Source organism: Camelina sativa, chromosome 5 (assembly GCF_000633955.1).
Source record: "Camelina sativa cultivar DH55 chromosome 5, Cs, whole genome shotgun sequence".
NCBI classification, from domain to species: Eukaryota; Viridiplantae; Streptophyta; class Magnoliopsida; order Brassicales; family Brassicaceae; genus Camelina; species Camelina sativa.
The window spans coordinates 17,814,624-17,840,336 of NC_025689.1; the positions used below are offsets into that span (position 1 = coordinate 17,814,624).

At 33.0% G+C, this 25,713-nt stretch overlaps 2 protein-coding genes across 3 annotated transcripts; one reads left to right on the forward strand and one right to left on the reverse strand.

The window, feature by feature from the left end:
• LOC104787146 (AP-1 complex subunit gamma-2-like) lies at window positions 230–7,426 on the forward strand. Its single transcript, XM_010512672.2, has 18 exons — window positions 230–526; window positions 781–1,083; window positions 1,202–1,343; window positions 1,554–1,727; window positions 2,065–2,244; window positions 2,563–2,717; window positions 3,059–3,149; window positions 3,401–3,564; window positions 3,753–3,807; window positions 3,976–4,098; window positions 4,191–4,286; window positions 4,930–5,057; window positions 5,245–5,349; window positions 5,462–5,721; window positions 6,109–6,330; window positions 6,430–6,605; window positions 6,900–6,998; window positions 7,117–7,426. The coding sequence occupies exons 1-18, from the start codon at window positions 495–497 to the stop codon at window positions 7,210–7,212; spliced, it is 2,601 nt and encodes an 866-aa protein (XP_010510974.1). The 5' UTR covers window positions 230–494; the 3' UTR covers window positions 7,213–7,426.
• On the reverse strand, window positions 9,063–12,025 carry LOC104787147 (transcription factor EMB1444-like). Of its 2 annotated transcripts, XM_010512675.2 has the most exons (8): window positions 11,772–12,025; window positions 11,461–11,511; window positions 11,175–11,354; window positions 10,586–10,691; window positions 10,423–10,464; window positions 10,244–10,300; window positions 9,889–10,152; window positions 9,063–9,467 (listed from the first exon to the last, which is right to left on the reverse strand). In XM_010512675.2, the coding sequence occupies exons 1-8, from the start codon at window positions 11,906–11,908 to the stop codon at window positions 9,168–9,170; spliced, it is 1,137 nt and encodes a 378-aa protein (XP_010510977.1). In that variant the 5' UTR covers window positions 11,909–12,025; the 3' UTR covers window positions 9,063–9,167. The 2 variants fall into 2 exon arrangements, with proteins under 2 accessions (XP_010510977.1, XP_010510976.1); XM_010512674.1 differs by lacking the exon at window positions 9,063–9,467 and having other exon boundaries at window positions 9,516–10,152.

Consider the following 25,713-nt stretch of genomic DNA (forward strand, 5'->3'; position numbering starts at 1 on the left):
ACCACACCTTGGTTATTATTTTTATTTTTTTTTGGTTCTAAACCCTAATTTTATGTCTTAGCTAGGTCTTTCTCCCTCTCACGTAGACAAGTACTAAATAATTGTTGCCCACGAAAAAAAAAAAAAAACAATTGGGCCTTCTAAGTCAATGAGAGGCTTTTGAGTACCGTTAAAAGTGTTCCGTTTCGACTCCCGCAACTCCGTTAGAAATTTTCCGTTAACCTTTAATGAAGAAGAAAAGAAAAAAAAGTACACACAGAGAGACCTCTCTCTCTTTCTCATTCTCATGTTGTTCATCTTTTCATCGACAGTGCGGGAGAGAGAGAGAGAGATCAAGTGAATTTCAAAACTCTCTCAGATCTGGGAATTGAGAGCTTCTTAGATCTATGATTTTTCAAATCTGTTGATCCATTTTTCTCGCACAAATTCGTGCCTGGATCTGACTTTCATCAGCTTTGTAATTGTACCACTCCGGCGTGGATACAGCAACAATCATGAATCCTTTCTCTTCCGGGACGCGTCTCAGGTTAGGATTCACTTTGCTTCCGATCTCTAACTATAGTAATTTGCGACACGTCCATTGTTGCGTAATGTAGCTTTGATTAGAAAATGTATTGGTGAATTCTGGAAGTGAGAGATTAGGCGTGTTGTAACTGTATAATCAATCCTCTTAGCTTTGTGCTAGTGTTACAGTAATACAGTTTACTTTGCTTTGATTCTTTATGAATTGACCAATATGCATTCATCGTTTTGTTGACGTTTTTTTTTTTATGGTTGAAGCGACATGATTCGGGCTATACGTGCAAGTAAAACCGCTGCTGAGGAACGTGCTGTTGTAAGGAAAGAATGTGCTGCTATCCGTGCTTCTATTAATGAAAATGACCAGGACTATAGACACAGGGATCTAGCAAAGCTCATGTTTATTCACATGCTTGGTTACCCAACTCATTTTGGGCAGATGGAGTGCCTCAAGTTAATTGCTTCTCCTGGGTTTCCTGAGAAGAGGATTGGTTATCTTGGATTGATGTTGCTTCTTGATGAAAGGCAAGAAGTGCTAATGTTGGTCACCAACTCCCTGAAGCAGTATCCTTTTTGGTGGAAATTTTTGAATTTGATTCCTTTTGTAGCATTTTAACTTTTTGCTGGCAGGTTTGTACGATTTTTTTAAATTCATCTTGTGAGAACCTTGACTCACGTCTAGAGATCTGAATCACACAAACCAATACATTGTGGGACTTGCTCTCTGTGCTTTAGGAAATATTTGCTCAGCGGAAATGGCTCGTGATCTCGCCCCTGAAGTTGAAAGATTGCTTCAATTTCGTGATCCAAATATACGCAAGAAAGTGAGTGCTTTCTCGTACTGTAATTGTACCTGTTCAGATAACAGGATGTTAGAAGCTAAGTTGACATGCATGTTTTAACTAAATAAAGCATAAATATTTGTTCAGCAGAAATGGCTCTTGATCTTGCCCCTGAAGTTGAAAGATTACTTCACTTTATTTTCATAGTCGAATACAATGGAATGAATTCATTAACATTTTCATTTTCTTTAGGCAGCTCTTTGCGCCATAAGGATCATCAGAAAAGTTCCGGATCTTTCTGAGAACTTTATTAATCCTGGTGCTGCTTTACTCAAAGAAAAGCATCATGGTGTTCTCATTACGGGAGTTCACCTTTGCACAGAGATCTGTAATGTCAGTTCCGAAGCCCTTGAGTATTTCCGGAAGGTAATCTTCTGATATCCTATTTATTTGGTTAAACGAATATTAGGATGCCTTGTATGTTGTAGTGTGCAATCTTCCTCTCTCTTGGAATCTAAAAGTAGCTCTGTATCTGTTCATTAGACTTATTTTTGTAACTCGTAGCCTCCTACTGTCTCATCGTTTCATTATCCTTCTATCTTGAATCTATATCATCCCTGCATCCCCATTTTCTCGTTGGATTCATGGTTTTCCTGAGACCCTTGCATAAGTTTTACTTACATGTTGAACTGATTTGACTGTTTTTAATCATTGTTCTTCTTGACATGACCGAAAATTAGTGGATTCCTTATCTGATTGACAGAAATGCACAGAGGGCTTGGTTAAAACACTGAGAGATATTGCAAACAGTCCATATTCACCAGAGTATGATGTTGCTGGAATTATGGATCCATTTCTTCACATCAGATTGCTCAGACTGTTGCGTGTTTTGGGACAAGGGGATGCAGATGCCAGTGACTGTATGAATGATATACTTGCTCAGGTTTGTTAGTACTTAGTCTGTCAAGTTTTTTTTCAAGGCTTATGCTGGCCTGAATGACCTGGTTTTTCATGTTTCGCTATCTTTGTGATCCTTCATTTGTTTTTTAAAAGCTTCCTTCTTGTTATCTTCATAATGTTTTGCTCTTTCTGATTTCCCAAAATCAATAAAGGTAACGAATAAAGCCTTTTTCTCACCTTTATGGGTTTCGCTAGAAGGATTTCTGTTACATTTGCATTAAAAAAACTTCTGATCTAGAGCAGTTAGGATCATAATCACAGAAAATTGTTTTGATTCCCAACTTGGTTTCTAATGTCTTAGGTGGCATCAAAAACCGAGTCAAACAAAAACGCAGGCAACGCTATCCTATACGAATGCGTTCAAACGATAATGAGCATTGAAGAAAACGGGGGCTTACGAGTCCTTGCAATCAATATCTTGGGCAAATTCTTGTCCAACCGAGATAATAACATCAGGTTTTTATTGAGTACCACCATTGTTTGAGATTTCTGTAACCTTATCCTCTTGACATTTTACTATCGATCAACAGTAATCTTCCAATTTTAGTTTGCTATAATACGGACAAAAGTTATTGCTTCACTCATATATGTCTAGTTTCCGTGTTTCTTATTTTTTGTTTTTTTTTTCTGCTTGAAGGAGCAACTCTTATAAAGATGAAATAAACCAAACCTGACATGTTTTGACAGTATTGTGTATGGATGTGGACGACATTTTGTGGCAATTGATAACACACTGCACATGATGCCTTTCTTGTCTCTCCATTGACAAATGATAACCCTTAGCTTTGCTTTTTCAGATACGTAGCATTAAACATGCTGATGAGAGCCTTAACTGTTGATTCCCAAGCGGTTCAGAGACACAGAGCTACAATCCTGGAGTGTGTTAAGGTATTTTATATGGTGTTACACTTTCTTTGTTGGGTCTATCTTATTGACATGCCAGATGATTTTTAGTCCACTGTTTTTACTGGTTACGGAATTCAAGTTATGCCTCTGAGCTATAACATGCTTCCCGGCTTGGTGTTTTACTATAGTCACTGAATCTATCTGTTTAGATGTAACCATCCAATTCTGTTTAGGTAGTCTGAAATAACTCTTTATTAAATGGAAAAAGTGTTCTAAAACATCTTCTGGTTTAGGATTCAGATGCTTCAATTCAGAAAAGGGCACTTGAACTTATTTACCTTCTGGTGAATGAGAATAACGTGAAGCCACTAGCAAAAGAGCTTATTGAATATTTGGAAGTAAGCGAACAAGATTTTAAGGGAGATCTAGCTGCAAAAATATGCTCCATTGTTGAAAAGTAAGTTGCACGGCTTTTCAGCCAGCATGTACTGAGATTTCATTTATCTGGTAGATGGTAACTGAACATTTTAATTTGTAACAAAGATCTGAGTCAAGCTAAATCAAAAGTAATCCCTGAATGTTATCAGAATGCTGGCTTGGATGAATGGTGTCCTTCAGACCTGATTGTATTTCCTTTCTGACTAGGTTTGCTCCAGAGAAAATCTGGTACATTGATCAAATGCTAAAGGTTCTATCTGAGGTATACTTTTAACCCAGGTCGTGAAATTACGATTTTTCCATACATTTATTAGTATCGATGGACATGCAGGCTTCTTTACCTAAAACGTAAAAACAAACTTTTTACTTCATATGAAAATAATAGATCTTAATTTGAGACTTCTAATCTTGGTTTTTTTGAGACATGTAGGCTGGAACTTATGTGAAAGAGGATGTATGGCACGCGTTGATTGTTGTAATAACAAATGCCCCTCATCTCCATGGGTACACTGTCAGGGCTTTGTACAGAGCATTACATACATCATGTGAACAGGTTGGATGACATGTTTCCTTGGTCAGGCGTTTCCTAAATTGTAGTATCTTGTAACTTAGGAGTAAGAGGGTCATTTGTGATGTTTGCTACAGGAAACTCTTGTGCGGGTTGCAATATGGTGCATAGGAGAATATGCTGATCTGTTGGTAAACAATTCTGGAATGCTTGACTTAGAAGATCCAATAACGGTGAGTACTATCATCCTGCACGAAGGGCTTATTTTTGTGACTGATACTGGAGGTGCAGTTACGGGATATCTTTCTTGATTTTTTTTTTTGTCTTGTAACACTTTTGTCCTTCACTGATTTGCTTGGGGATCCTCACACCCTAGAAACTATTAACTCTACGTTTTGTGGATTTTCTGCGCTGGCTAGTTCTCTGGTTGATAAAAGGAAAATGGTTTCAGTTGTTATTCTCTGTGTCTTATGCGGGTTATTATTCCTTACTATTTGATGCCCAGTCAAATAGATTTATTGTTAAAATTCTCTGCCCTTGACGTTTTGAATGATCATCTTTACATGCAAAAGATTTATTGTTCAATGTAGATATCAGATGGATAGATACTAATTTGAGTTCTCAAGCTTCTGTAATCAGGTAACAGAATCGGATGCAGTGGATGTTATCGAGATTGCTATTAAGCATCATACANTTCTCTGTGTCTTATGCGGGTTATTATTCCTTACTATTTGATGCCCAGTCAAATAGATTTATTGTTAAAATTCTCTGCCCTTGACGTTTTGAATGATCATCTTTACATGCAAAAGATTTATTGTTCAATGTAGATATCAGATGGATAGATACTAATTTGAGTTCTCAAGCTTCTGTAATCAGGTAACAGAATCGGATGCAGTGGATGTTATCGAGATTGCTATTAAGCATCATACATCGGATGTCACAACTAAGGCAATGGCACTCATTGCTCTGTTAAAGATCTCATCTCGTTTTCCTTCTTGTTCAGAGTATGCCAACTCCGACCTAGCTTTATTATGTCTACTCAGTTGATTCTAGAGTTTTTGTTTATTAGGGTATAATCATTCCTGAAGTCTTTTCACGTCCCTGTAAACTTTTTTCTTATAAATTAGGTCGCAGTGAAAATTAGTCAATGATACTTCTCATCAGTAATAGGCTTCTTGTATTTGCTTACAGGAGGGTTAAAAGTATTATAGGACAGAACAAAGGTAGCTTTGTCTTAGAACTGCAACAAAGATCTATGGAGTTTAGTTCAGTTATTCAAAAGCATCAGAATATAAGGTAATTCTTTCGATGATACTGAACATATCTGTTCTCATTGATTTTGGATGAGAAGGTTTCATGGATCAATATCTACTAAATTATTCAACACAATCGATCTAAATATATGCAGATCTACCCTGCTTGAAAGAATGCCGGTCCTTGATGAGGCAACATTTAGTGGAAGGAGAGCTGGTTCTTTACCTCCATCTGTGTCAAATTCTGGAAAATCTTCGCTTAGTATTCCGAATGGTGTTGCTAAAGCTGCTGCAGCTCCTCTTGTTGATTTACTCGACCTGAGTTCTGATGATACTCCTGCATCAACCTCCTCGGGTGACAACTTTCTTCAAGATCTTCTTGGTGTTGATATAACGCAGCCTTCAGCACGACCTGGTTAGATTTCCAAACTTATACTATACCACTCACCAGTTGGAACAAAAAAATAACTTATAGTATAGCATCTGTCTGGTCAGAGATCTGGTATGGCAACTGATAATGATAACCATCTATCTAGCATTATTTTCTTGGAGTTTTAGTTGGAACATAATTTATATACGTTACTTTAGTAGCCGATAATTTTGTCTGGTCATATTTCCTCAACTTATTTGCTTCAGCTGCAGTATGGCCTGTTCTAACTATAACCTGAACAAATTTTTGTGTAGTTAAGATATGTATATAGTGTTACGTTTTGTAAAATGTTTGGGATGTTCAGTTGTGAAGTTGCATCTTAATGTCTAAATCTTTGAGCTTGTTGTTTACCCCTGCGTCTATCAGTTTCAGGTATGCAGCCATCGCAAGCTGGAGCGGATATTCTTTTGGATCTGTTGTCAATCGGAACTCCTTCCCCTGTGCAAAATGGCTCGACGAATGGAGACTTGTTATCTATGCAAGATAGCAATGATCCAATAGCGTCCATGGATACAATTGCATCAACTTCTCCCACTGCGCCTTCTTCGATGATGGATTTGCTGGATGGATTTAGCCCCACCCCACCAAAGAACGGTAAAGATACAATGTTAAGCATTGAAAAGTTACTTTGATCAATTTTCCCTCAGTAATTCTTTATTTAAAATGTGATGTTGGCATCTGTTTCCTTCACAGAGGACAAGGGCCCAGCATATCCGTCGATTGTTGCATTTGAAAGCAGCTCCTTGAAGATTGAGTTTAACTTCACAAAGCAACCAGGAAACCCTCAAACGACAGATATTGTGGCCAATTTCACAAATCTTTCTCCTAACGTGTACACAGATTTTCTATTCCAGGCTGCAGTTCCAAAGGTCAGGTCTCAAACTTGCTTCTTTTTTGTGTGTCATAAGCCATTCGCTTCATAGTTTATTCCAGAAAATATTTCCAAAACAAAAAGCTGCCATGGGCTTCATGGCCATGATAAATTGATGCTTTAGACTTAAAGTTCATAACTTGGAACTGTTTTGGATTAAGATTCGTGTCTGTCTAAGTTTCCATGATATGTTTTCTTAGTTTGATCTAAGATTTCGAAACGATCTGGTTTCTGAAGTTTTGTTGACGATGTTCTAGTATATTCCTAATTTTGATAATCAAACACATTGCAGTTTCTACAACTTCACCTGGATCCCGCTAGCAGCAACTCTCTTCCAGCCAACGGAAGCATCAAACAAACTATGAGAGTTACAAATAGCCAACAGGGAAAGGTATTATTCCCTTTATTCCTCTGACCAGATTTATATAACATTTAGCACAACCCTCGATCTGCTGTGAAACCGAGACCGCCGAACTCTCAGAATAATCACTGTTGTTTCACCGTTTCAGAAACCCATTGTGATGAGGATGAGGGTAGGTTACAAAATTAATGGCAAAGATGTATTGGAAGAAGGACAAATCAACAATTTCCCACGTGGGTTATGAGAAATTTTCAGGTATTCCAAGATTCATATACATATTCCTAATTTTATATATAATCACTTCCCATAGACTAAAACAAAGTTCTTCATAGAACGTTTGTGTGTGTATTCGTTGTGGCTTTGTGTGAAATTTGGGTTTAAAGAGAGATCTTTTTGATGATAGTTTGACTTCGAGTTATGAGAATGTGTCTCTTGTCAAATATTATTTTCTTCGCTGCTTCGACCTCTGTTTCATCATTATTAGTGGAACTTGTCATTAAAAAAAAAAAATTCACAAAAATGCTTGGAGGGTTTGTTTCCTTTTTAATGATTATGTCGAAATTGGGAATCTATGGATGAAGGTTTGAGTTTTGGTTGAAATACAGTATGTAGTTCATACGTTCAACTGATTTGATGTTGTTGTCTAGTTTAATTTGATTAGTGGATTTCTCATGTTAGCGAGGGATCATGGACTCATTTAGTTAAGAGTCTTAAAATGAAAATATGTAAAGACGACAATATGATACTTCTCAGAAAACATTCATAAATACTAATTTTGCATGGCAGTAATAAATATTCAAAATTTGGAGAATTAGTGAATTACCGTAGTGATAACTCTTAATCGAGGTATTACCAAAACCATCTCCTTAGGTCCTTAGCATTTGATCTCAAATGTTTTTCGTGTTAATTAAGAAGATAGTACTGACAAGAACCCGATAGTACTGCAAAATCGCCTGTGACCAGATTAACAGTATGTCTTTTATAAAAATGTGTCGGCTGACCTCAATCGCCAAGACGGGGTTTGGGCACCAAACGTGTAACCACGACTGGTGCTTAAATGGAACATAGACAATTTACACGGTTTACTTGTTTACTTTTAAATCAGTATATTACTTGTTTACTTATAATAATTGAAAATCAAAACTCAAAATAGATAGATCGACAAAAGTTTTAGTTTTAAATAAATATTGTATGTGACGGATAGAGACGCCTACCTAAGCCCCATATATACTGTTCGTTTATGCACACTGCTGTTTTGATTGTGTCTACATTTACAATTCCGTCCAAACGTGCTATATTAGCCGACTAGCCCATTTTCTTGAACATTTACTAAAACATACAACAANATATATATATATATATATATATATATATATATATATATATATATACCGCAATCATTTGATTTAGTTTTCTGGTTTATAATATGAACATATTCTTCAAACTAATAGCAATTTCATTTTCAAACACTTATTGTAGCTATATACAGCTAAACAAAACAAAATAAAAGAAGTCCTTGATACTTAAAAAAAATGTGTGGATTATATTTATATACCTTATAACAGATTAGTTTCTCCAGATTTTAGTCCAATGAGTTCTCTGAAATGGGGTTGAATGTAAAATAATTTGTATTTATATATTTTCTTACCTCTTAACTAATTAGCATACCATTTTCTCAAGTTTTTGTGATAATTATAAGAGACTGATGTCTTGACCAAATGAAGTATGTAATTATGTATACAAACGAAGGGCGGTGAAATAAAGAAGAAAAAACTCGGTTATAGTATAACAAATTAAAGGGTGATGAAATAAAGAAGAAAAAACTCGGTTGTAGTGTCTAAATAAGTAGAACATTAGAAATTCCATTCCCTAATAAAGATTATATGTTTTACTGATTAAATTATATTTTTCATTCTATAAATTATACGTGATATATTTGTTCAAGACATAGAATCTGCAACATTTTAACACAAGTACCGTTAAAACAACGTACTATGTCACTATGTCAGAAACAAGACATACACACTGTTTCAATACCAATATTATTATAAAACTAATATTTTTATTTATTACTATTTTTTTGCCAACTAAGAGAAAAATAAAATCTAAGAATTGATAATGTCAGACTACGAAAATTCTTAGTACAATTTATACTTATTGTACGAAAAAAAAAAGAGAGAGAGAGAGATTTGAATACAATCAATAATCCTCACTAAGAAACCCACCTATCTTATTCTCTCTATCGTAATTATTATTGTTGCAATTATTGCTATAGTTATAAATATCATTATTACTATTGTAATTATTATGGTTATGATTATTACTACCCTCACCCACCAAATCATTACGTTCAGCCCTAAACGAATCATTTTGATCTTCTTGGCTCATTTCTTCTTTAGCACTGTGGTGAAATGGGAAGTATCCTGGCTGAGTCGCCGGAGGTACAACCGACGGGAGCTTAGAGAGAAGCGCCTCGAGGCTACTCATCGACGGTGTGATCTTCATCGAAAGAGGTAGAGGCGGTGCAGCGGCTCCTACCCNGTCAGACTACGAAAATTCTTAGTACAATTTATACTTATTGTACGAAAAAAAAAAGAGAGAGAGAGAGATTTGAATACAATCAATAATCCTCACTAAGAAACCCACCTATCTTATTCTCTCTATCGTAATTATTATTGTTGCAATTATTGCTATAGTTATAAATATCATTATTACTATTGTAATTATTATGGTTATGATTATTACTACCCTCACCCACCAAATCATTACGTTCAGCCCTAAACGAATCATTTTGATCTTCTTGACTCATTTCTTCTTTAGCACTGTGGTGAAACGGGAAGTATCCTGGCTGAGTCGCCGGAGGTACAACCGACGGGAGCTTAGAGAGAAGCGCCTCGAGGCTACTCATCGACGGTGTGATCTTCATCGAAAGAGGTAGAGGCGGTGCAGCGGCTCCTACCCCTTGTGGCTGCAAGAAGCGGTGGTTGTGGTCAGAGTGATAAAACTGGTGCTCAGGCTGCTGCTGTGAAGGAGCCACTCCGGGGAAGTGCCATGTTTCAGAAGGTGAAGCGTTGATGAAAGGGTAACCAGAAGAAGAAGGATGAGGAAGAAGAACTCCAGGGATGCTCTCTATATAGCTCAGCTTTTTTCTTAACATCACAACATAGCTTAAATCCTCTATCACCTTTAATAATAACAATTTAATACGTAAATATATCATCTTATATATATACAAAGTGTATTACATATAGAGCGAGAGAGAGGGAGTGAGAAACCTTGTTAACAGCTCCTAACTGGACAACACCTTCTCGAACAGAAATCAAGGCAATGGTCTGCAAACAATATTCATTTTCAAGTAATTATATATAGAGAGCTATACTTTACTAGTTGGATGTATGATAATGCATATCTTTAGAAGTAAAAAAAAAAAAAAAAGAGCTGGAGAAACATATACTTTGATACCAGACTGAAACTGAGCTTCCCATGTCCTAGGGTACTGCACAATTACATAAATTTTCAACTAGTATTAGTGATACATTTTTATTTCCTCTAAAACGGTAATAGCATGCACGGGTGTATGTAAAGAAGTGGATAGGTGGGTATATGCATATGCTTACTGAGTCAGCAGAGTTGTGCCAAGCAGATAAAAAGTTAATCTCTTGGTCATTAGGTTCTTTGTAAATCCACTTGTGACTGTGATCTGCAGCTACTTTTCCTATCAACCTGCACAAAATTTCATAACACTTCAATCATTAGACTATTAGTATTAAATTAATTAACAATTAATAATTTATTTAGTTGACAGTTAATGATTAATTAAATACTCCCTTTGCCCAAAAAATATGATTAAATACTCCTCTCTTGTCCTCAAAGGCGTTTAAACAGTTATAGATCATAACCTTTGAATTGAGAAAAAGAGGTACTTTGACTCGTAACTTTCTAAAACCACCTTCTTTACATATATATACATACATATAGATAGAAAAATCTAAGTAAGAAAATAGGTATTGAAATAGTACCAAAAGACACTGTTAACAAACATAAAAAGTGAATCACAAAAGAGAGAAAGTACTATATATATAAGAAAAACGAAATATTTCTTGGAAAAAAGATTAAACTTGTTTTTTTTTTTTTTTCCAACGATTAAACTTGTTTACAAATCTTTTGTAGTGGTAAAAAAAAAAAGTGTATGTTATCCTCACATACCCTTCTCCATAATTGTAGATTTCATGCGACATCTTGAAGAACAACTCAGGCTGAAGCCCTTGATATTGTTGAAAATCACTACTTCCATAAGCGGTCGAGCCGCCACCGCTACACTCACCGGTACTTACTTCCCCGGCAGAAGCTGCAAAGTTGCAAAACCCATCTTCCCAAACCAAGATCCTGCCAAAATTTAAACACACATATTATTAAATGTTATTCACCACAAAATCTTTATATATATATATATATATGCATACAAGTTTGTAGAGGTGGTTTATATCTTTACCAGTTTCTTCTGTTTCCTCTCGATCTATCATAAGCTCCTTGACCATCCCATCTACTTGCAAACAACACCAAATGAACATCACATATTCATCATTTAATGATTTTAAACAAAGATTTTGTTTTATAAAGTACACTTAATTATATTATAATCCCCAAGAAAAACTCAAAGATTAAAATATACATATAAATCACAGAAGACTAGAAAAGGAATAGGATAACACGAAAGTCGAAATCTTCTATTTAAAGAAATAGCAAAGTTTTATACTTGCTCTATATATATTATATACGTTTGATTTTGAATGAAAAGCTTACTTGGGAGGAGGATAGTTTCTGGGCAAGATCCTCCAAAAGACAGCATAAACCCATTGAGAATTCTCATGGATGCATAAGCTTCTTAGTGTGTGTTGAAGAAGATGAGTCACCGCTAATGGATTTAGATGTTCTTCCATTTATTCTAAATTTACAAAGGCCTAATATATTATATTTTTTTTTGGTTCTTTTCTCTTTTTTTTTTCTTGGTTTGGGGTTCTCTGTGTAAAGACTTTCTTTAGATAGAAGAAGGTAGAAAACCCTCACTATCTATCCTCCTTTATATAACAAGCTTATAGATCCCCCCCACAAAGCATCTTTTTTTTTTTTTTTGTTTACTTTATTATTATATTTTATTTCATTAAAATTGGATGAAGATAAGAAATTAATTTCTTTAAGATCTTTGGCTTTTCTTTTCCTCGTGTTTAGCCATTTACCTAACGGTACTTTACTCTGATCATATTTACTCTCTCCTTTTCTTTTGCCAAGTACGGAAAAGAATTCATTATATTGTGACGCATAAAAAATTGTAAGCAGACCTGAACCTTAGAGTATTATTTAATCGTTTAAAGATGATTTTTATTTTATATCATATTCTGTAATCGCATTCATTAATGTTAGGTTTTCCTCTAATGAGTTAATATTAAAATAATATAACTAAGAACAATTTTTCATATATATGTTTGTGCATGTATTTACAAATGAAATCAATAGAAAAAAAAACATGTACAATGTAGTAGTATGGGTAGAGACATCAATACATGTTGTGTTATTCATCTCATCATCATCATATTTGATGTATCCTATCCAAAATCAGACTTGATACGCCAGATTTTGTAAGTTACACAATCTCATACAAAAAAAAAAAATCTATTGATAGTCCGGACCAGATCATACACCAAGAACACCAAATTTTGTAAGTTCTACAATATATGACTATGTCAACCTTTTAATTCTGACTATAATGTCATCAAGATAACATATTCATCATTATTGGGTTTTGACACTAAATGAGAAACTGTCTTTTTACCTGAAAATCATATCTAAGTTAATGAATACTACTTTTATAAATAAGTTTTTTTTTTTGTTTCTGACAAAACTGCCAAATTGATTTAATTTCAAATCCTATGAAATAAACTTTGGGGTTTTCCTTTTACCAACACATTCATTTATTTTCAGTTCAGTGGTCAGTTAACGAAAACTGTACCTCTTTTTTGATTCTTTTGTACATGTGTTTTAATTACCCCCTCTCTCTCTCATTTCTCTTATTCTCTTTCCTCATTCTCTTAAAGAAAAACTTAAAAATAATCGTTTACACATAACATATAATTTTGGTTAGTAGTTTATCTAATTGTCGTTACATGCACGAGAGTTTCATAACAATATTTTTCGAGAACTATTACTTGCACAAAAGTCAAAATATACACACATGCATATATGCATATACATGTGTGTATGGATTTATGCACATGCCATGGTCTTATAGGAATCAAAATCTCATTGATGATGCTAAGGAATTAATCAACGACATTATATCACCAAAATCAGAAGACACATGATATTTAAGTCAAATCACAATCCGAATCATTTACCTAGGAATTTAAGAAAACATCTCTACATTATAAAGAGATGTTACGTTTTGCGAAAATTATATTTAGAGGACCCTACAGCTTGCGGTAGAGGCGTAGAGCTAATTCAAATGTGTCACATGGATCCTTATGATAGTTTTGACGAATTAAATGATACGTTTTTGGACAAGGATTTAGAGACATATATTCGAAGTCTATATATCTCTCTTTTTTTTTAACACAGCTACTTGAGAATGTCATATAAATATATTAAAAATTAGTCTAATGATTATTCTTCTATGCTGGTCAAAGCTAGCTAGCCAACGAATGATTTTTTTTTTAACTGTTGTATCATCTGCAACACTAATTTCTCCCGAGAGGTCTCAATGATGTTATTTTCGACTTTTTAAATTCACCTTTAATGATGTTGGAGAATGAGGCTAATGGGAATCGGTGGTGAATGGTGATTACTGATTAATTACATATCAGTTTTTCATATTACTACGTGATATAGATGTCGCTATATTTCTTTACTAACGATTAAAAAAGGGTAGGTTTTGTCGTTCAAATCTTCATTTTAGAAGTCATGCATTCTTGTAGACCATAACAATCTTTCCTTAATTACTATCATCTATTATGGGTTCTCGTAAGGTTCTTAAGGGTTTAAAAGGTCTCCGTGACATTATTATAAGAAGTGAAGAAACATCAATAAACTGATTATTCATGTAAATCTTGGTTTTCAAGAGAATACACAACAGTCATACTAATGTTAGTGGTTACATAGTGGGGAATGAGTTTAAAAAAAAAAAAGAATCATGAAATCTATATTAATAGACATTGTTATTAGAAAAAAAAAAACTACGTACGGTTTAACAACAGATTTTGACAAAACAACATATTTTGATAATTTGTAATTTTAAAAAATAATTTGTTGACAAAATAAAAAACTAAACAGTAGTTAAATCAAATATTAAGTTTTTAAAATATTTCGAAACGGACATATATAGTGTTAGATTTTGTATTTTTTACTTCATCCATGCAGATCGACTTATATTTTTAACTATATTAGATATAATCCAACTTAACAACTAAGCTAGCTTTGAAACATTTCCCCTCCCCATATCATTTGTTCGATAAATCAAGTTTTGAATTATAATTAATCATCCTAGATGAAGCATAGTGGTTCACGCACGTAGTCATAGATTGAAGCCAAAACAAAAAGCAAGAGCAGTGTACGTTGGAAAACTTTTATCATTTTGGTACGAAGATTGTGTGCCCACGTAGATAGGTGTTAGGGAATAGGAACTAGATGTAGAAACAATAATAGATGCTTCATTTAATTTATCATACATCTCTCTCTATACGGATTGAAATAAAGAAATTAAAAAAATGTGGAAATGGTAAGAATAATAAGAAGGAAAAAAATGGAAATAGATTGGAGGAAAAAGACATGATGACTAAAAGGAGCTTTCAGTGCTTTCAATTCAGCTCTGAGGCTGACACTAAGAAAGTGTTTTTGGGCAGACCATTATGCTCTTGTCTTTGACCATTCTTCCTACCTTCTCTCTTCTTCGTTTTTCCATTTAACTACTCTAATTATGTTTTTGGTTATACTTATAATAATTTAGCTGTATGCTTTGGCTAAATATTACAAATAGAACCAAAACATAATTATCTCTTTTAAGATAATACTTACAAAATCTTAAAAATGATTTTTTAGGTAAATATTATCTCTTTTAAGTTTTATACATATAGTACAAAAATGAAGGGGAATATAATTCCGAATATATGTCAACATGCCAAATCTATTATCAAGTGCTTGCAATTGTGAAGATCAAAATATTTAACAAACTCGAAGTTTTTTGAAACTCAAGATATTTTTTTCATTGGTAACATGGACATCATAAATTATAAAGATGCTAAGGCGTTAAACACCAAAGAAAGAAAAAAAGTTATAAAGAGGGCGCACAAGATTCATGATTTACATAATGTTACATACGAAAATGATGAAAATATTATGATTAGATTTTATGTTAGATAAATAATTGGTATCCAGCAAGAGAAATGTATATATGTAAATGTCAGTTATGGGGTCACATAAAAAATATGTTTGTTTGAATGTGGAGATTCGATTTTGTTATAATTTGAGTATCGTTTTTTATAAGTTTGCTGATCCATCTTAAGAAATAATCGTTTTTTATTCTTAATTCATGTGAAAATTTATGAAAAAAAATTCACATGCATAGTCTTTATTGTTCATAGGTCTAGCAATTTGTCCATACCTCTTAGATTTTCTAGATAGGGACAGACATTGCAATCTCTACTATCTCTCTAGCTTGGCTTCTTCCCCCTGGCAACCCATATTTTTCATCTACATGTTTACATACACACAGTTAGATTTTTTATATATTTTTTGGTTGTTAAATTTCTATATATCTATCAATCTATGTACAATTGTACATTTATATAAATGCATTTATGCTCCTTCTTTTTCTGAGTTATTGAATAATATACAATTGTAATAGATACTATTTGGAGTATGTAGGTTCGAAGTGAATCATAAGTATAGTTGACGCATATGATAAGTAGTTGGTAGTTGATTTCTTATTTCATTTAGCATGCATACATTACTCGGTGAGGTTTATTAGTTGCCTTTTAATAGAAATTAGGATTCATGAACAAGACATCCTTAAACAACTTCAGAAAAATGAATGTCATCATTGTGACCTTACCTTTATTGGACAGCATAATATTTTTAACAATTTGGTTTTTCATATTATAATGACATTTAACTACATCATATATGGTAATGGTTACGATGAATAGTTTCTATAAACAACTATACAACAATATAGTTTTTTCCCTTAATACTCGAATCTATGACTAACGATATTACATGTACGACATCCGGCAGATAGGTTTTTCCTACAATAAACTAAACCACGACGTATGACTTTATCGATGATACGAAGAATCATTCGATAAGTTTTTCATCTTTTCGAGGAACACCAACCACAAGACCACTAAACAACAATTTTAACTATGAAAAACATAAAGAAAACTATATCAAATTGTTAGTATTTTGTGAACAATATCACGCAATTAATATTTGGTGTAATACTGTTTTCTTTTTTTTTTTTTTCTTTTGACATCGGGTGATACTGTTTATAAAAACTAAGAACTAATTTTGGTGTGAGAAAAAAATATATACATATATTATTTCTTTATGTGTGTGCGCGTTATTTCTTGTTCTTAAGAAACAATTGTAATATTTCCGACACGGTAAGATGCCACAGCAGAACTAGGGACAAGCTCTGAACGAGATGAGGTAAGCACTTGAGTACTATAAAGCTACTCATAGAACATACTAATATTACAAAAAAAAATAGAGTCTAATTTTGTATAACCAATGAATGCGCATTGGAGATAACCAATAATTATGACTCTTAATATTCGGTTATTAAGTAAAATCCATTTTCAATTGTGTTAAGTGAGCGGAAGAATATTTCTTTTTTTTTCCTTCCATTTTTATCGTTCGTTATATTACCACCATAAATATTTTGATTTAGTTTAACCATGAATGATGATCAATCTATTATATATATCTACATACAACATATGTTATTATTATGATGAATGGCCTCACGAACAATTCTACGACGACAGCTTTCCCCACATTACTTAGATTTGTTATTGACGATTTTACCATACCAACGATAGATAGTCTTATCTCCTACTGACGATTTTTAGACCCAAATGAACATATGTGCATTATATTTAACAGTTTCTGTTATGCGATAAAGAATTGTAAATTGATTTCGAAATTTTTAAATATTCTTTCACTAGAGGGATTTACATGGCAATATTTGCTGGGACGGGTATCATCTGGAGTAATTGTTGTATGTTGGAAAAGTTCGTATGGGCACAAGTCGAGAAATTTATTATTTCATGTATATGTATCCATGCATTTAATTCATTTTACATTTAATTTATTTTGAGGTCTAAGATGATAAGTACACTGAGGTAGAGAATGCCCCATCCCTTTCCTTCATTTAGGACGTGGAATCTCTGCTCCACCCATTCTCTCGAATTATCCCAATTTCTGTAAAAATCTTGTCCAAACTTTAATGGAAAAAAACATTATAATATGCTTTAGATTAGCAATAAACGTTAAAAGACTCATAGGAATTTGTACGATTTTTTCTAGAGAACGTATACACCCGATGCTACTGAGCATTATATAAATAAAGCATGCATGGAATACTTATACTAGTACTTTAACCCATCAGTTGTCTTATATATAAATCAGAAACTTTGGAGAAAATTTGTAAGGTTATCATTTTATCAAAAACCATCACAGAAAAAATTAGTGTCACAACAATTTTATATTCAAAAATATTAAAGTACTAAAAACTCAGATTAATATAAATTGCTAGGGTAATATTGTTAGCCTCTACAAGTTATGCAAATTCAACCATTAATTAGCATAGTACTGTCTATTTTGATCCAAGTATCAAACTTGGACAAACTTGTTTTCAAAATATATTTTTTCAAGTGGTTCCGTATTAATTACAATGCTCTAACCGCCACTTTTCTCGATAGGGTGCACATCCTCTCTAGGTCGGTGAGTCCGTTTATATTCAACAGCCGGTTCGCTGCATTCAGGAGGTTTCAAAACCTTGTTTATCGACCCTATAAATAACCATGCGATCTTTCTCAGTGTTTTGTCTTGCACGGTTCCGACAATCATTTTTTACCCTGAAATTGCTTCAGCATAAGAATTGTAACTGTAGATTTGTGTTCGGACGTCACCCCCACTAAGAGATTGTAACGTTCTCGTTGCGCACCAAAACCGTCACCCGACGATGTTAGCTCTTTGACTTCACACTCATCTGGATTTGGCTCTGATATCAAATATAACGTTCTGACCGCCACCTCTTTACTCCATGTCCTTACTAGGTCCTTGAGTCCATCTTTATCAGATGGTCGGTTCGCTATGTCCATAAGATTTTAAAGACTTGTTTACCGACCTTACAAATCACTATGCGATATTTCTTCATGTTTATCCTTACTTAGTTTATACGGTTTCGACAATTACTTCCCGCAATGTCACTCATCTTGAAATTACTCTAGTGTAAGTACGCTCAACTGTGGAGTTATTTCCAAATATTTGACCAAAAATATAAAGTGCATTTTGATGACATAGATAGCTAAATCAATTTCTTTCCCCTTTACTTCTTTTTGTTTGGATCAGACGATTTGTTTTTGAGATTTGACGACAAAAAAAAAAAAGATAGCTAAATCAATTTTTGACAAAAAAAAGAAAAAGAAAAGCTAAATCAATTATTTTTAATCTTTCTGCATACATCATTATATTTCTTAAAACTGGAATATTACATTCATTAAAATTATACTTTGATTTTAGACAATATTTATCTAATATCTAGGGTACTTTGATTTTAGACAATATTTATCTAATAATTCAAAAAAATTAAAGTACTAAAAACTCAGATTAATATAAATTGCTAGGGTAATATTGTTAGCCTCTACAAGTTATGCAAATTCAACCATTAATTAGCATAGTACTGTCTATTTTGATCCAAGTATCAAACTTGAACAAACTTGTTTTCAAAATCTATTTTTTCAAGTGGTTCCGTATTAATTATAATGCTCTAACCGCCACTTTTCTCAATAGGGTGCACATCCTCTCTAGGTCGGTGAGTCCGTTTATATTCAACAGCCGGTTTGCTGCATTCAGGAGGTTTCAAAACCTTGTTTATCGACCCTATAAATAACCATGCGATCTTTCTCAGTGTTTTGTCTTGCACGGTTCCGACAATCATTTTTTACCCTGAAATTGCTTCAGCATAAGAATTGTAACTGTAGATTTGTGTTCGGACGTCACCCCCACTAAGAGATTGTAACGTTCTCGTTGCGCACCAAAACCGTCACCCGACGATGTTAGCTCTTTGACTTCACACTCATTTGGATTTGGCTCTGATATCAAATATAACGTTCTGACCGCCACCTCTTTACTCCATGTCCTTACTAGGTTTTTGAGTCCATCTTTAGAAGATGGTCGGTTCGCTATGTCCATAAGATTTTAAAGACTTGTTTACCGACCTTACAAATCACTATGCGATATTTCTTCATGTTTATCCTTACTTAGTTTATACGGTTTCGACAATTACTTCCCGCAATGTCACTCATCTTGAAATTACTCTAGTGTAAGTACGCTCAACTGTGGAGTTATTTCCAAATATTTGACCAAAAATATAAAGTGCATTTTGATGACATAGATAGCTAAATCAATTTCTTTCCCCTTTACTTCTTTTTGTTTGGATCAGACGATTTGTTTTTGAGATTTGACGACAAAAAAAAAAAAGATAGCTAAATCAATTTTTGACAAAAAAAAGAAAAAGAAAAGCTAAATCAATTATTTTTAATCTTTCTGCATACATCATTATATTTCTTAAAACTGGAATATTACATTCATTAAAATTATACTTTGATTTTAGACAATATTTATCTAATATCCTAACAATCTTTCTTTCAAATAAACAAGGTAACACCCTTAATCACAATGTCACACCAAAAACCTCCGATCCTCTCCCAACGAACATGCAGTTTTTACACCTAATATTTCTAGAACAACCATTTTTAAACCTCGCTCTAATACCAATATTGTTGATTTGTGCTGGATTTATTTTGGCTAAATGGATAAACCTGCAAACATTGTAAATTTATCTATTTGCATGGTCGAAGGTCCGTTGATCTGTTTCCTGTTCACTCTCATTATCACCGCTGACGATCCCATCAACAAAGTTATAGACCCCTCCGTTTTAATTTTATTTTGAATATGCCATTAGTTAATTTATGATACAATATTATAATTAGACTGTTATATCTTTTATTGAATATCATAAGTGAACTTTTTATATTTATATGTATTTTAAACTTATTGTATATAACTATACAAATTTAAAGTATTTTCTTGGATTTACTAACTACCACATGCTAGCTAATTTTAAAACATTGAAAGATCATTTATAAATAAACTAGGGGCATTCTCAAAAATGCCCCTTTTTTCATATCTCTTTTTAAAAATACTCCTTCATGTTGACCATTTTTAAAACTACCCCTCTTTATATACAAAATGACTAAATTACCCTTTTTGAGTGACAGCAAGAATGTACAGTCATCAAAATCGAAAATATTTTCCCGCCAAAAAAATTTCCCGCCAAAATTTTTTTTCCCGCCAAAATTGAAAATTTTTCCCGAAAAAATTATTTTTTCCCGCCAAAAAAAAAATTTTTCCCGCCAAAATCGAAAAATTTTCCCGCCAAAAATATTGAAATTTATACCTTTTAAAAACCTTGTAAATGCTTTTAAAAAACTTTTAAAAGCGTTTACAAGGTTTTTAAAAGGTTTTTAAACACATTGTAAACGCTTTTAAAAACCTTGTAAATGCTTTTAAAAAGCTTGTAAATGCTTTAAAAGGTTTTTAAACACCTTGTAAACGCTTTTAAAAACTTTTTAAAAGCATTTAAAAGGTGTTTAAAAACCTTTTAAAAATTTTATAAAAACTTTTACAAGGTTTTTAAAAACATTGTAAAAGGGTTTAGAAGGTGTTTAAAAACCTTTTAAAAATCCTTTTAAAAACCATTTGAAAACCTTTTAAAAACCTTTTAAAAACCTTTTAAAACCTTTTAAAAACCTTTTAAAAATCTTGTAAAAGCGTTTACAAGTTGTTTAAAAAACCTTTTAAAACTCTTTAAAAAATCTTGTAAAAGCCTTTACAAGGTGTTTATAAGGCTTTTATAAGGTAGAAACCTTATAAAACCTTTTAAAAACCTTGTAAATTTTTTTTGGCGGGAAAATTTTTGGCGGGAAAATTTTTTTTTTCGAAATTTTTTATCAAAAGTTTTTTGACAAAAAATTTTTGGCGGGAAAACTTTTTTGAAAAATTTTTGGCGGGAAAATATGTCGGAAATTTTTTGGCGGAAAAATTTTGTTTTTCTTTTTATTGAATAAAATAATTCTCATCTAAGGGTAAAATGGTCATTAAAAATTAAAAGAGGGCATAAATAAAAATGGCCAGAAAAGAGGGTATTTTTGAAAAGGGGTATATCAAAAGGGGCATTTTTAACAAATTCTCAATAAACTATTACTAGATTAAGACCCATGCTAGAGCACGGATTGAAATTCATTTTATTTATATTGTTATTTTTTATGTAAAATATAATTTATGTGATTGTTTTTAAAAGTTTTTTTGGATAAAACATTATGCAATAAAATCATATGTTAAATATGATGGCTTGAAAAAAGATACATATTTTGTAAGTTTTATATTGTTAATGATTCTAGATAAGTACCCATGCTAAAACACTGGTTAAATTTTATTTTATACAAAATTTTGTATATTTTATATTTTAAAAGAAAAATTTATTATGTTGTATTTTTTTTATGCATGGGAGGCTATTTCAACAATGTATATTCTATATCATGACATAAATGTCATTATAAGACATAATTTTGTAAATTTGGTTTTTAAAAAGCGAGTTATTATATTATGAGTAATTTAATATATTGTTATACTTTTTGTTTTAATATACTTGGCTTTTTGAAATTCTTTCATATTGTAGTGATATATTATTGACATTGCTATAACAAATCTTTTTAGAGTGTTTATAGTTTCTAACTTTTATATCAAGTATCAATATTTTAAAAATATTTTAAAATAAATAATTTAAAGTTTATTATATTATATAAAATTATAAAATTCAACAAAAATATGAAATTGAATTTTAATATTCAAATTTTGACCTGTTACTCAGTAAATTTTTTTTAATTTAATAGATATTATTTTTAAATAATAATATTACTATTTAATATTATTTTTGAATATTTTATAGACTGAACAATTTATATTTGTTTTAACTTATGGTATATCCGGAAATAAAACTATTTTTAATTATAATAAATAATATGAAAATTTATTTGTTTCACAAAATAGACTCATATATAAAAATGAGAGGTGAAGTATAATGATAATTAACAAATTAATATGTTAAGTTAGATATCAAAAGATTTTAATATGAATGAATAATTTAATAAACGAAATTAATATGGTAAGTTAGATGATATCAAATGATTCTTTAAAATATTTTCTTTAAGATTTTTAGAAATAAATTAAAGTTGCATCTACTATTTAACTTGTAACCAATTAATCTATAACCTATTTATAACTAACTTATTAAAATTATATAGTCTACAAAATAATATTATTTACTTCCATTTTATTATAAATGAGATTTTATTATAAAAGGGATGGAAAGTGATTATAATCATTGTCTCCCGTGACATTCCGTATTGTTTATGCATTGCCTATTTGCCTCTTTTATACATGCACACTCTAAAATAGGGACAAGAAAAAACAATTAATTAGTTTATAGTATGTTCTAGCATTTTATAATAATTAAGAAGATCCCAAATATTTGTTTTTATAGCATATGACATGATTAGACTAGATGAAGGTGATGTCCATACAAAAACCTAAATTTCAGCGTCTTTCTTGAAATGATAAATATAAAAATAAGATACAAATACAAATGTAAATAACTGTGTATATTATTATATACCAATATCATCACACGGTATCAAAAGAAAACACATCGATTTTTTTTCTAAATTGATAAGAATACACCAATCCCACATTCCCCAACAATCCAAACATCTATCGTTTTAGCTCATCGGACATTTAAAATAATTTCAATTATTACGAAAAGATTTTAATATATTATAATGATTCGTTCAACTAAATAATAAATGCTCCTCACCTCTCTTAGTCAATTTATACAATTATTCGTGGCCTTCTTCTCGTAACCCATGCACATGCACTTGTGCCTTCTATTTTAGAAGAGAAGGAGAAAGATGCAACAACTTATATTAGAAGAGAAAGAGACAGATGCTACGTAACTGTATGTGATCATATATAGTCACTGGCTTCAAGTTTATATAATACTAGCTTAATACCCAATGCCATTCATTTTTATTGTTATATCTTTTAGATATAACTGTTTAGTTAGATTAGTCATATAAACTGATCTATAATGGATATTGAAATTGTAAACTCTGTATCCAGATTTAACAAACAATCAGAACATCATTTTCTTTCATTTTTTAGGTACATCCATTGGGATCTCAACGAAATAAAATTATGTATTCTTTTGCCAACTTTTTATTATTTCGGGATTCTTGTATTAAAAGAAAATTTTGTTTTTCTGTTTAGAGAATTTACAGACTAAACTTATCAATAGAACTATAGACGGTTCTGCTAGAAGGTTTGCGTGTGTGCATAGAGAAAGCGTTGATCTCAGCGACTGAGCCACATTTTTAACTCAAACAAAACTATAAACAACAATCACACGTTTTTGTTTTCCCATCAAAAACATTCACTCATGACTCACCGAGTCACTATAGCTAATGATACTAGGTTTTTTTTGTGTCTTATCCTAGCAGGTTCAATTAACCTTAAGTGTTGTAGTATTTAAGGTGTCAATCCAAATGGGTTGTTGCTAGCAATCAAGATGCAATCAAGGAATCACAAGTCAAGCCAATTTAAAAAGTGTTTTTTCTAACAATCCTAGAATAAAAAAAATGCAAACGGAAATGTGTTCTGGAACTAGAAACGAGAATGCAAGACAAGAAATGAAAATTAATAAAAACAGAAACGAGTCTAAGCATGAACTAAAAAGCAAGAAGCGAAACAATCTCAGGAATGTAATATCAATCAAAAGGATAAAAGTCCTAAGGATGGGAGTAATTGATGTCGGTGGAGTATCCTAGTCTACAGAGTGTTTAACATGCCACAAGCAATCTATCCCTAAACAATGAACATCACAACTTAGCTAATCCAATCTCTTGGTAAAAGCTACTCAGACTCAACCACTTCCATACCTAGCTCTCGCTAGAGAAACGTGGTCGAGCAGGCATGACAAACAAGTTCATTCACGTCAACAAACATCCTAGACAACTAATCTCTTAGGCTAGGAACGTAAGTCTCTAGCACTAGTTGGTCAGACATTTCATCGAACACCTTTTGGGTGTGGAAATGTCTCGAACCTAGTTCCAATTGATCAGAGAGAAACTAGTAATTCTAACTCTAGTCCAGAAGGGAGTCATACAAATCAAGCTTAAACACCCTACATCCTAAGATCCTCCACCTAATCTATCCCATCCTCAAGAACTAACGCACTACTCAGATCCGGAAATCATCATCAACAATACAAACTCAGAAAACATTGAAACAAGCATTCTTAGATAGGTAAAAATAAGATAAACAAGTTTGTAGAAGAAATCAAATGCAAATACTCAATGTATCAAAAGATATCTGGATACAAAGTCTGAGAACGGTTCTTGGTGGCTAGGGAAACCTTACAAAATAAAACGAGATAAAAACTAAGATATTGTCGCAAAGACTTAACAAAACGTATTTATAGTAAAGACATAAAATCCCTAAAACTTAAAACGACAAGATGAAGAGTCGGTTTGGGAATCTCCTGAAGCGTGTAAGATGGAACGTCTTCCTGACATGTGCGAACGAGTGAGTGATGGCGTTGGCTCGAATAGTGCGACTCGAACAACATGACAGTGCGACTCGAACGGCATGAAGGCGCGACTCGAACAGCACGACTCGAACGGCACGACAGCGCGACTCGAGCTGGATATATACGCTTCCACTAAAACGATGATAACTTTTGAACCACAGCTCCGATTGGCTTGAAATAAACGGAATTGGAAAGATGACTCAATTCTCTACAACTTTGATGAAGACGTCAAAAGCTGAATCCCCCGACCGGTGGCTCGAAAGACGACTCGAACGGCGACTCGATCGGCATGACAGCGCGACTCGATCGGATGTGTGACGATGGAATGATGGCGTGACCCAAGCGGATGTGTGATGACGGAGTGACGGCGTGACCCGAGGNCCTGAAGCGTGTAAGATGGAACGTCTTCCTGACATGTGCGAACGAGTGAGTGATGGCGTTGGCTCGAATAGTGCGACTCGAACAACATGACAGTGCGACTCGAACGGCATGAAGGCGCGACTCGAACAGCACGACTCGAACGGCACGACAGCGCGACTCGAGCTGGATATATACGCTTCCACTAAAACGATGATAACTTTTGAACCACAGCTCCGATTGGCTTGAAATAAACGGAATTGGAAAGATGACTCAATTCTCTACAACTTTGATGAAGACGTCAAAAGCTGAATCCCCCGACCGGTGGCTCGAAAGACGACTCGAACGGCGACTCGATCGGCATGACAGCGCGACTCGATCGGATGTGTGACGATGGAATGATGGCGTGAC

Coding starts and splice junctions, on each gene's coding strand:
- LOC104787146 (XM_010512672.2), top strand. CDS start 495: ATGAATCCTTTCTCTTCCGGGACGCGTCTCAG. Junction 4,287..4,929: donor ACTTAGAAGATCCAATAACG/GTGAGTACTATC, acceptor TTCTGTAATCAG/GTAACAGAATCGGATGCAGT. Junction 5,350..5,461: donor CAAAAGCATCAGAATATAAG/GTAATTCTTTCG, acceptor AAATATATGCAG/ATCTACCCTGCTTGAAAGAA.
- LOC104787147 (XM_010512675.2), bottom strand. CDS start 11,908: ATGGAAGAACATCTAAATCCATTAGCGGTGACTCATCTTCTTCAACAC. Junction 10,692..11,174: donor ATCTACAATTATGGAGAAGG/GTATGTGAGGAT, acceptor AATTTTGTGCAG/GTTGATAGGAAAAGTAGCTG. Junction 10,153..10,243: donor AGTTAGGAGCTGTTAACAAG/GTTTCTCACTCC, acceptor TTATTATTAAAG/GTGATAGAGGATTTAAGCTA.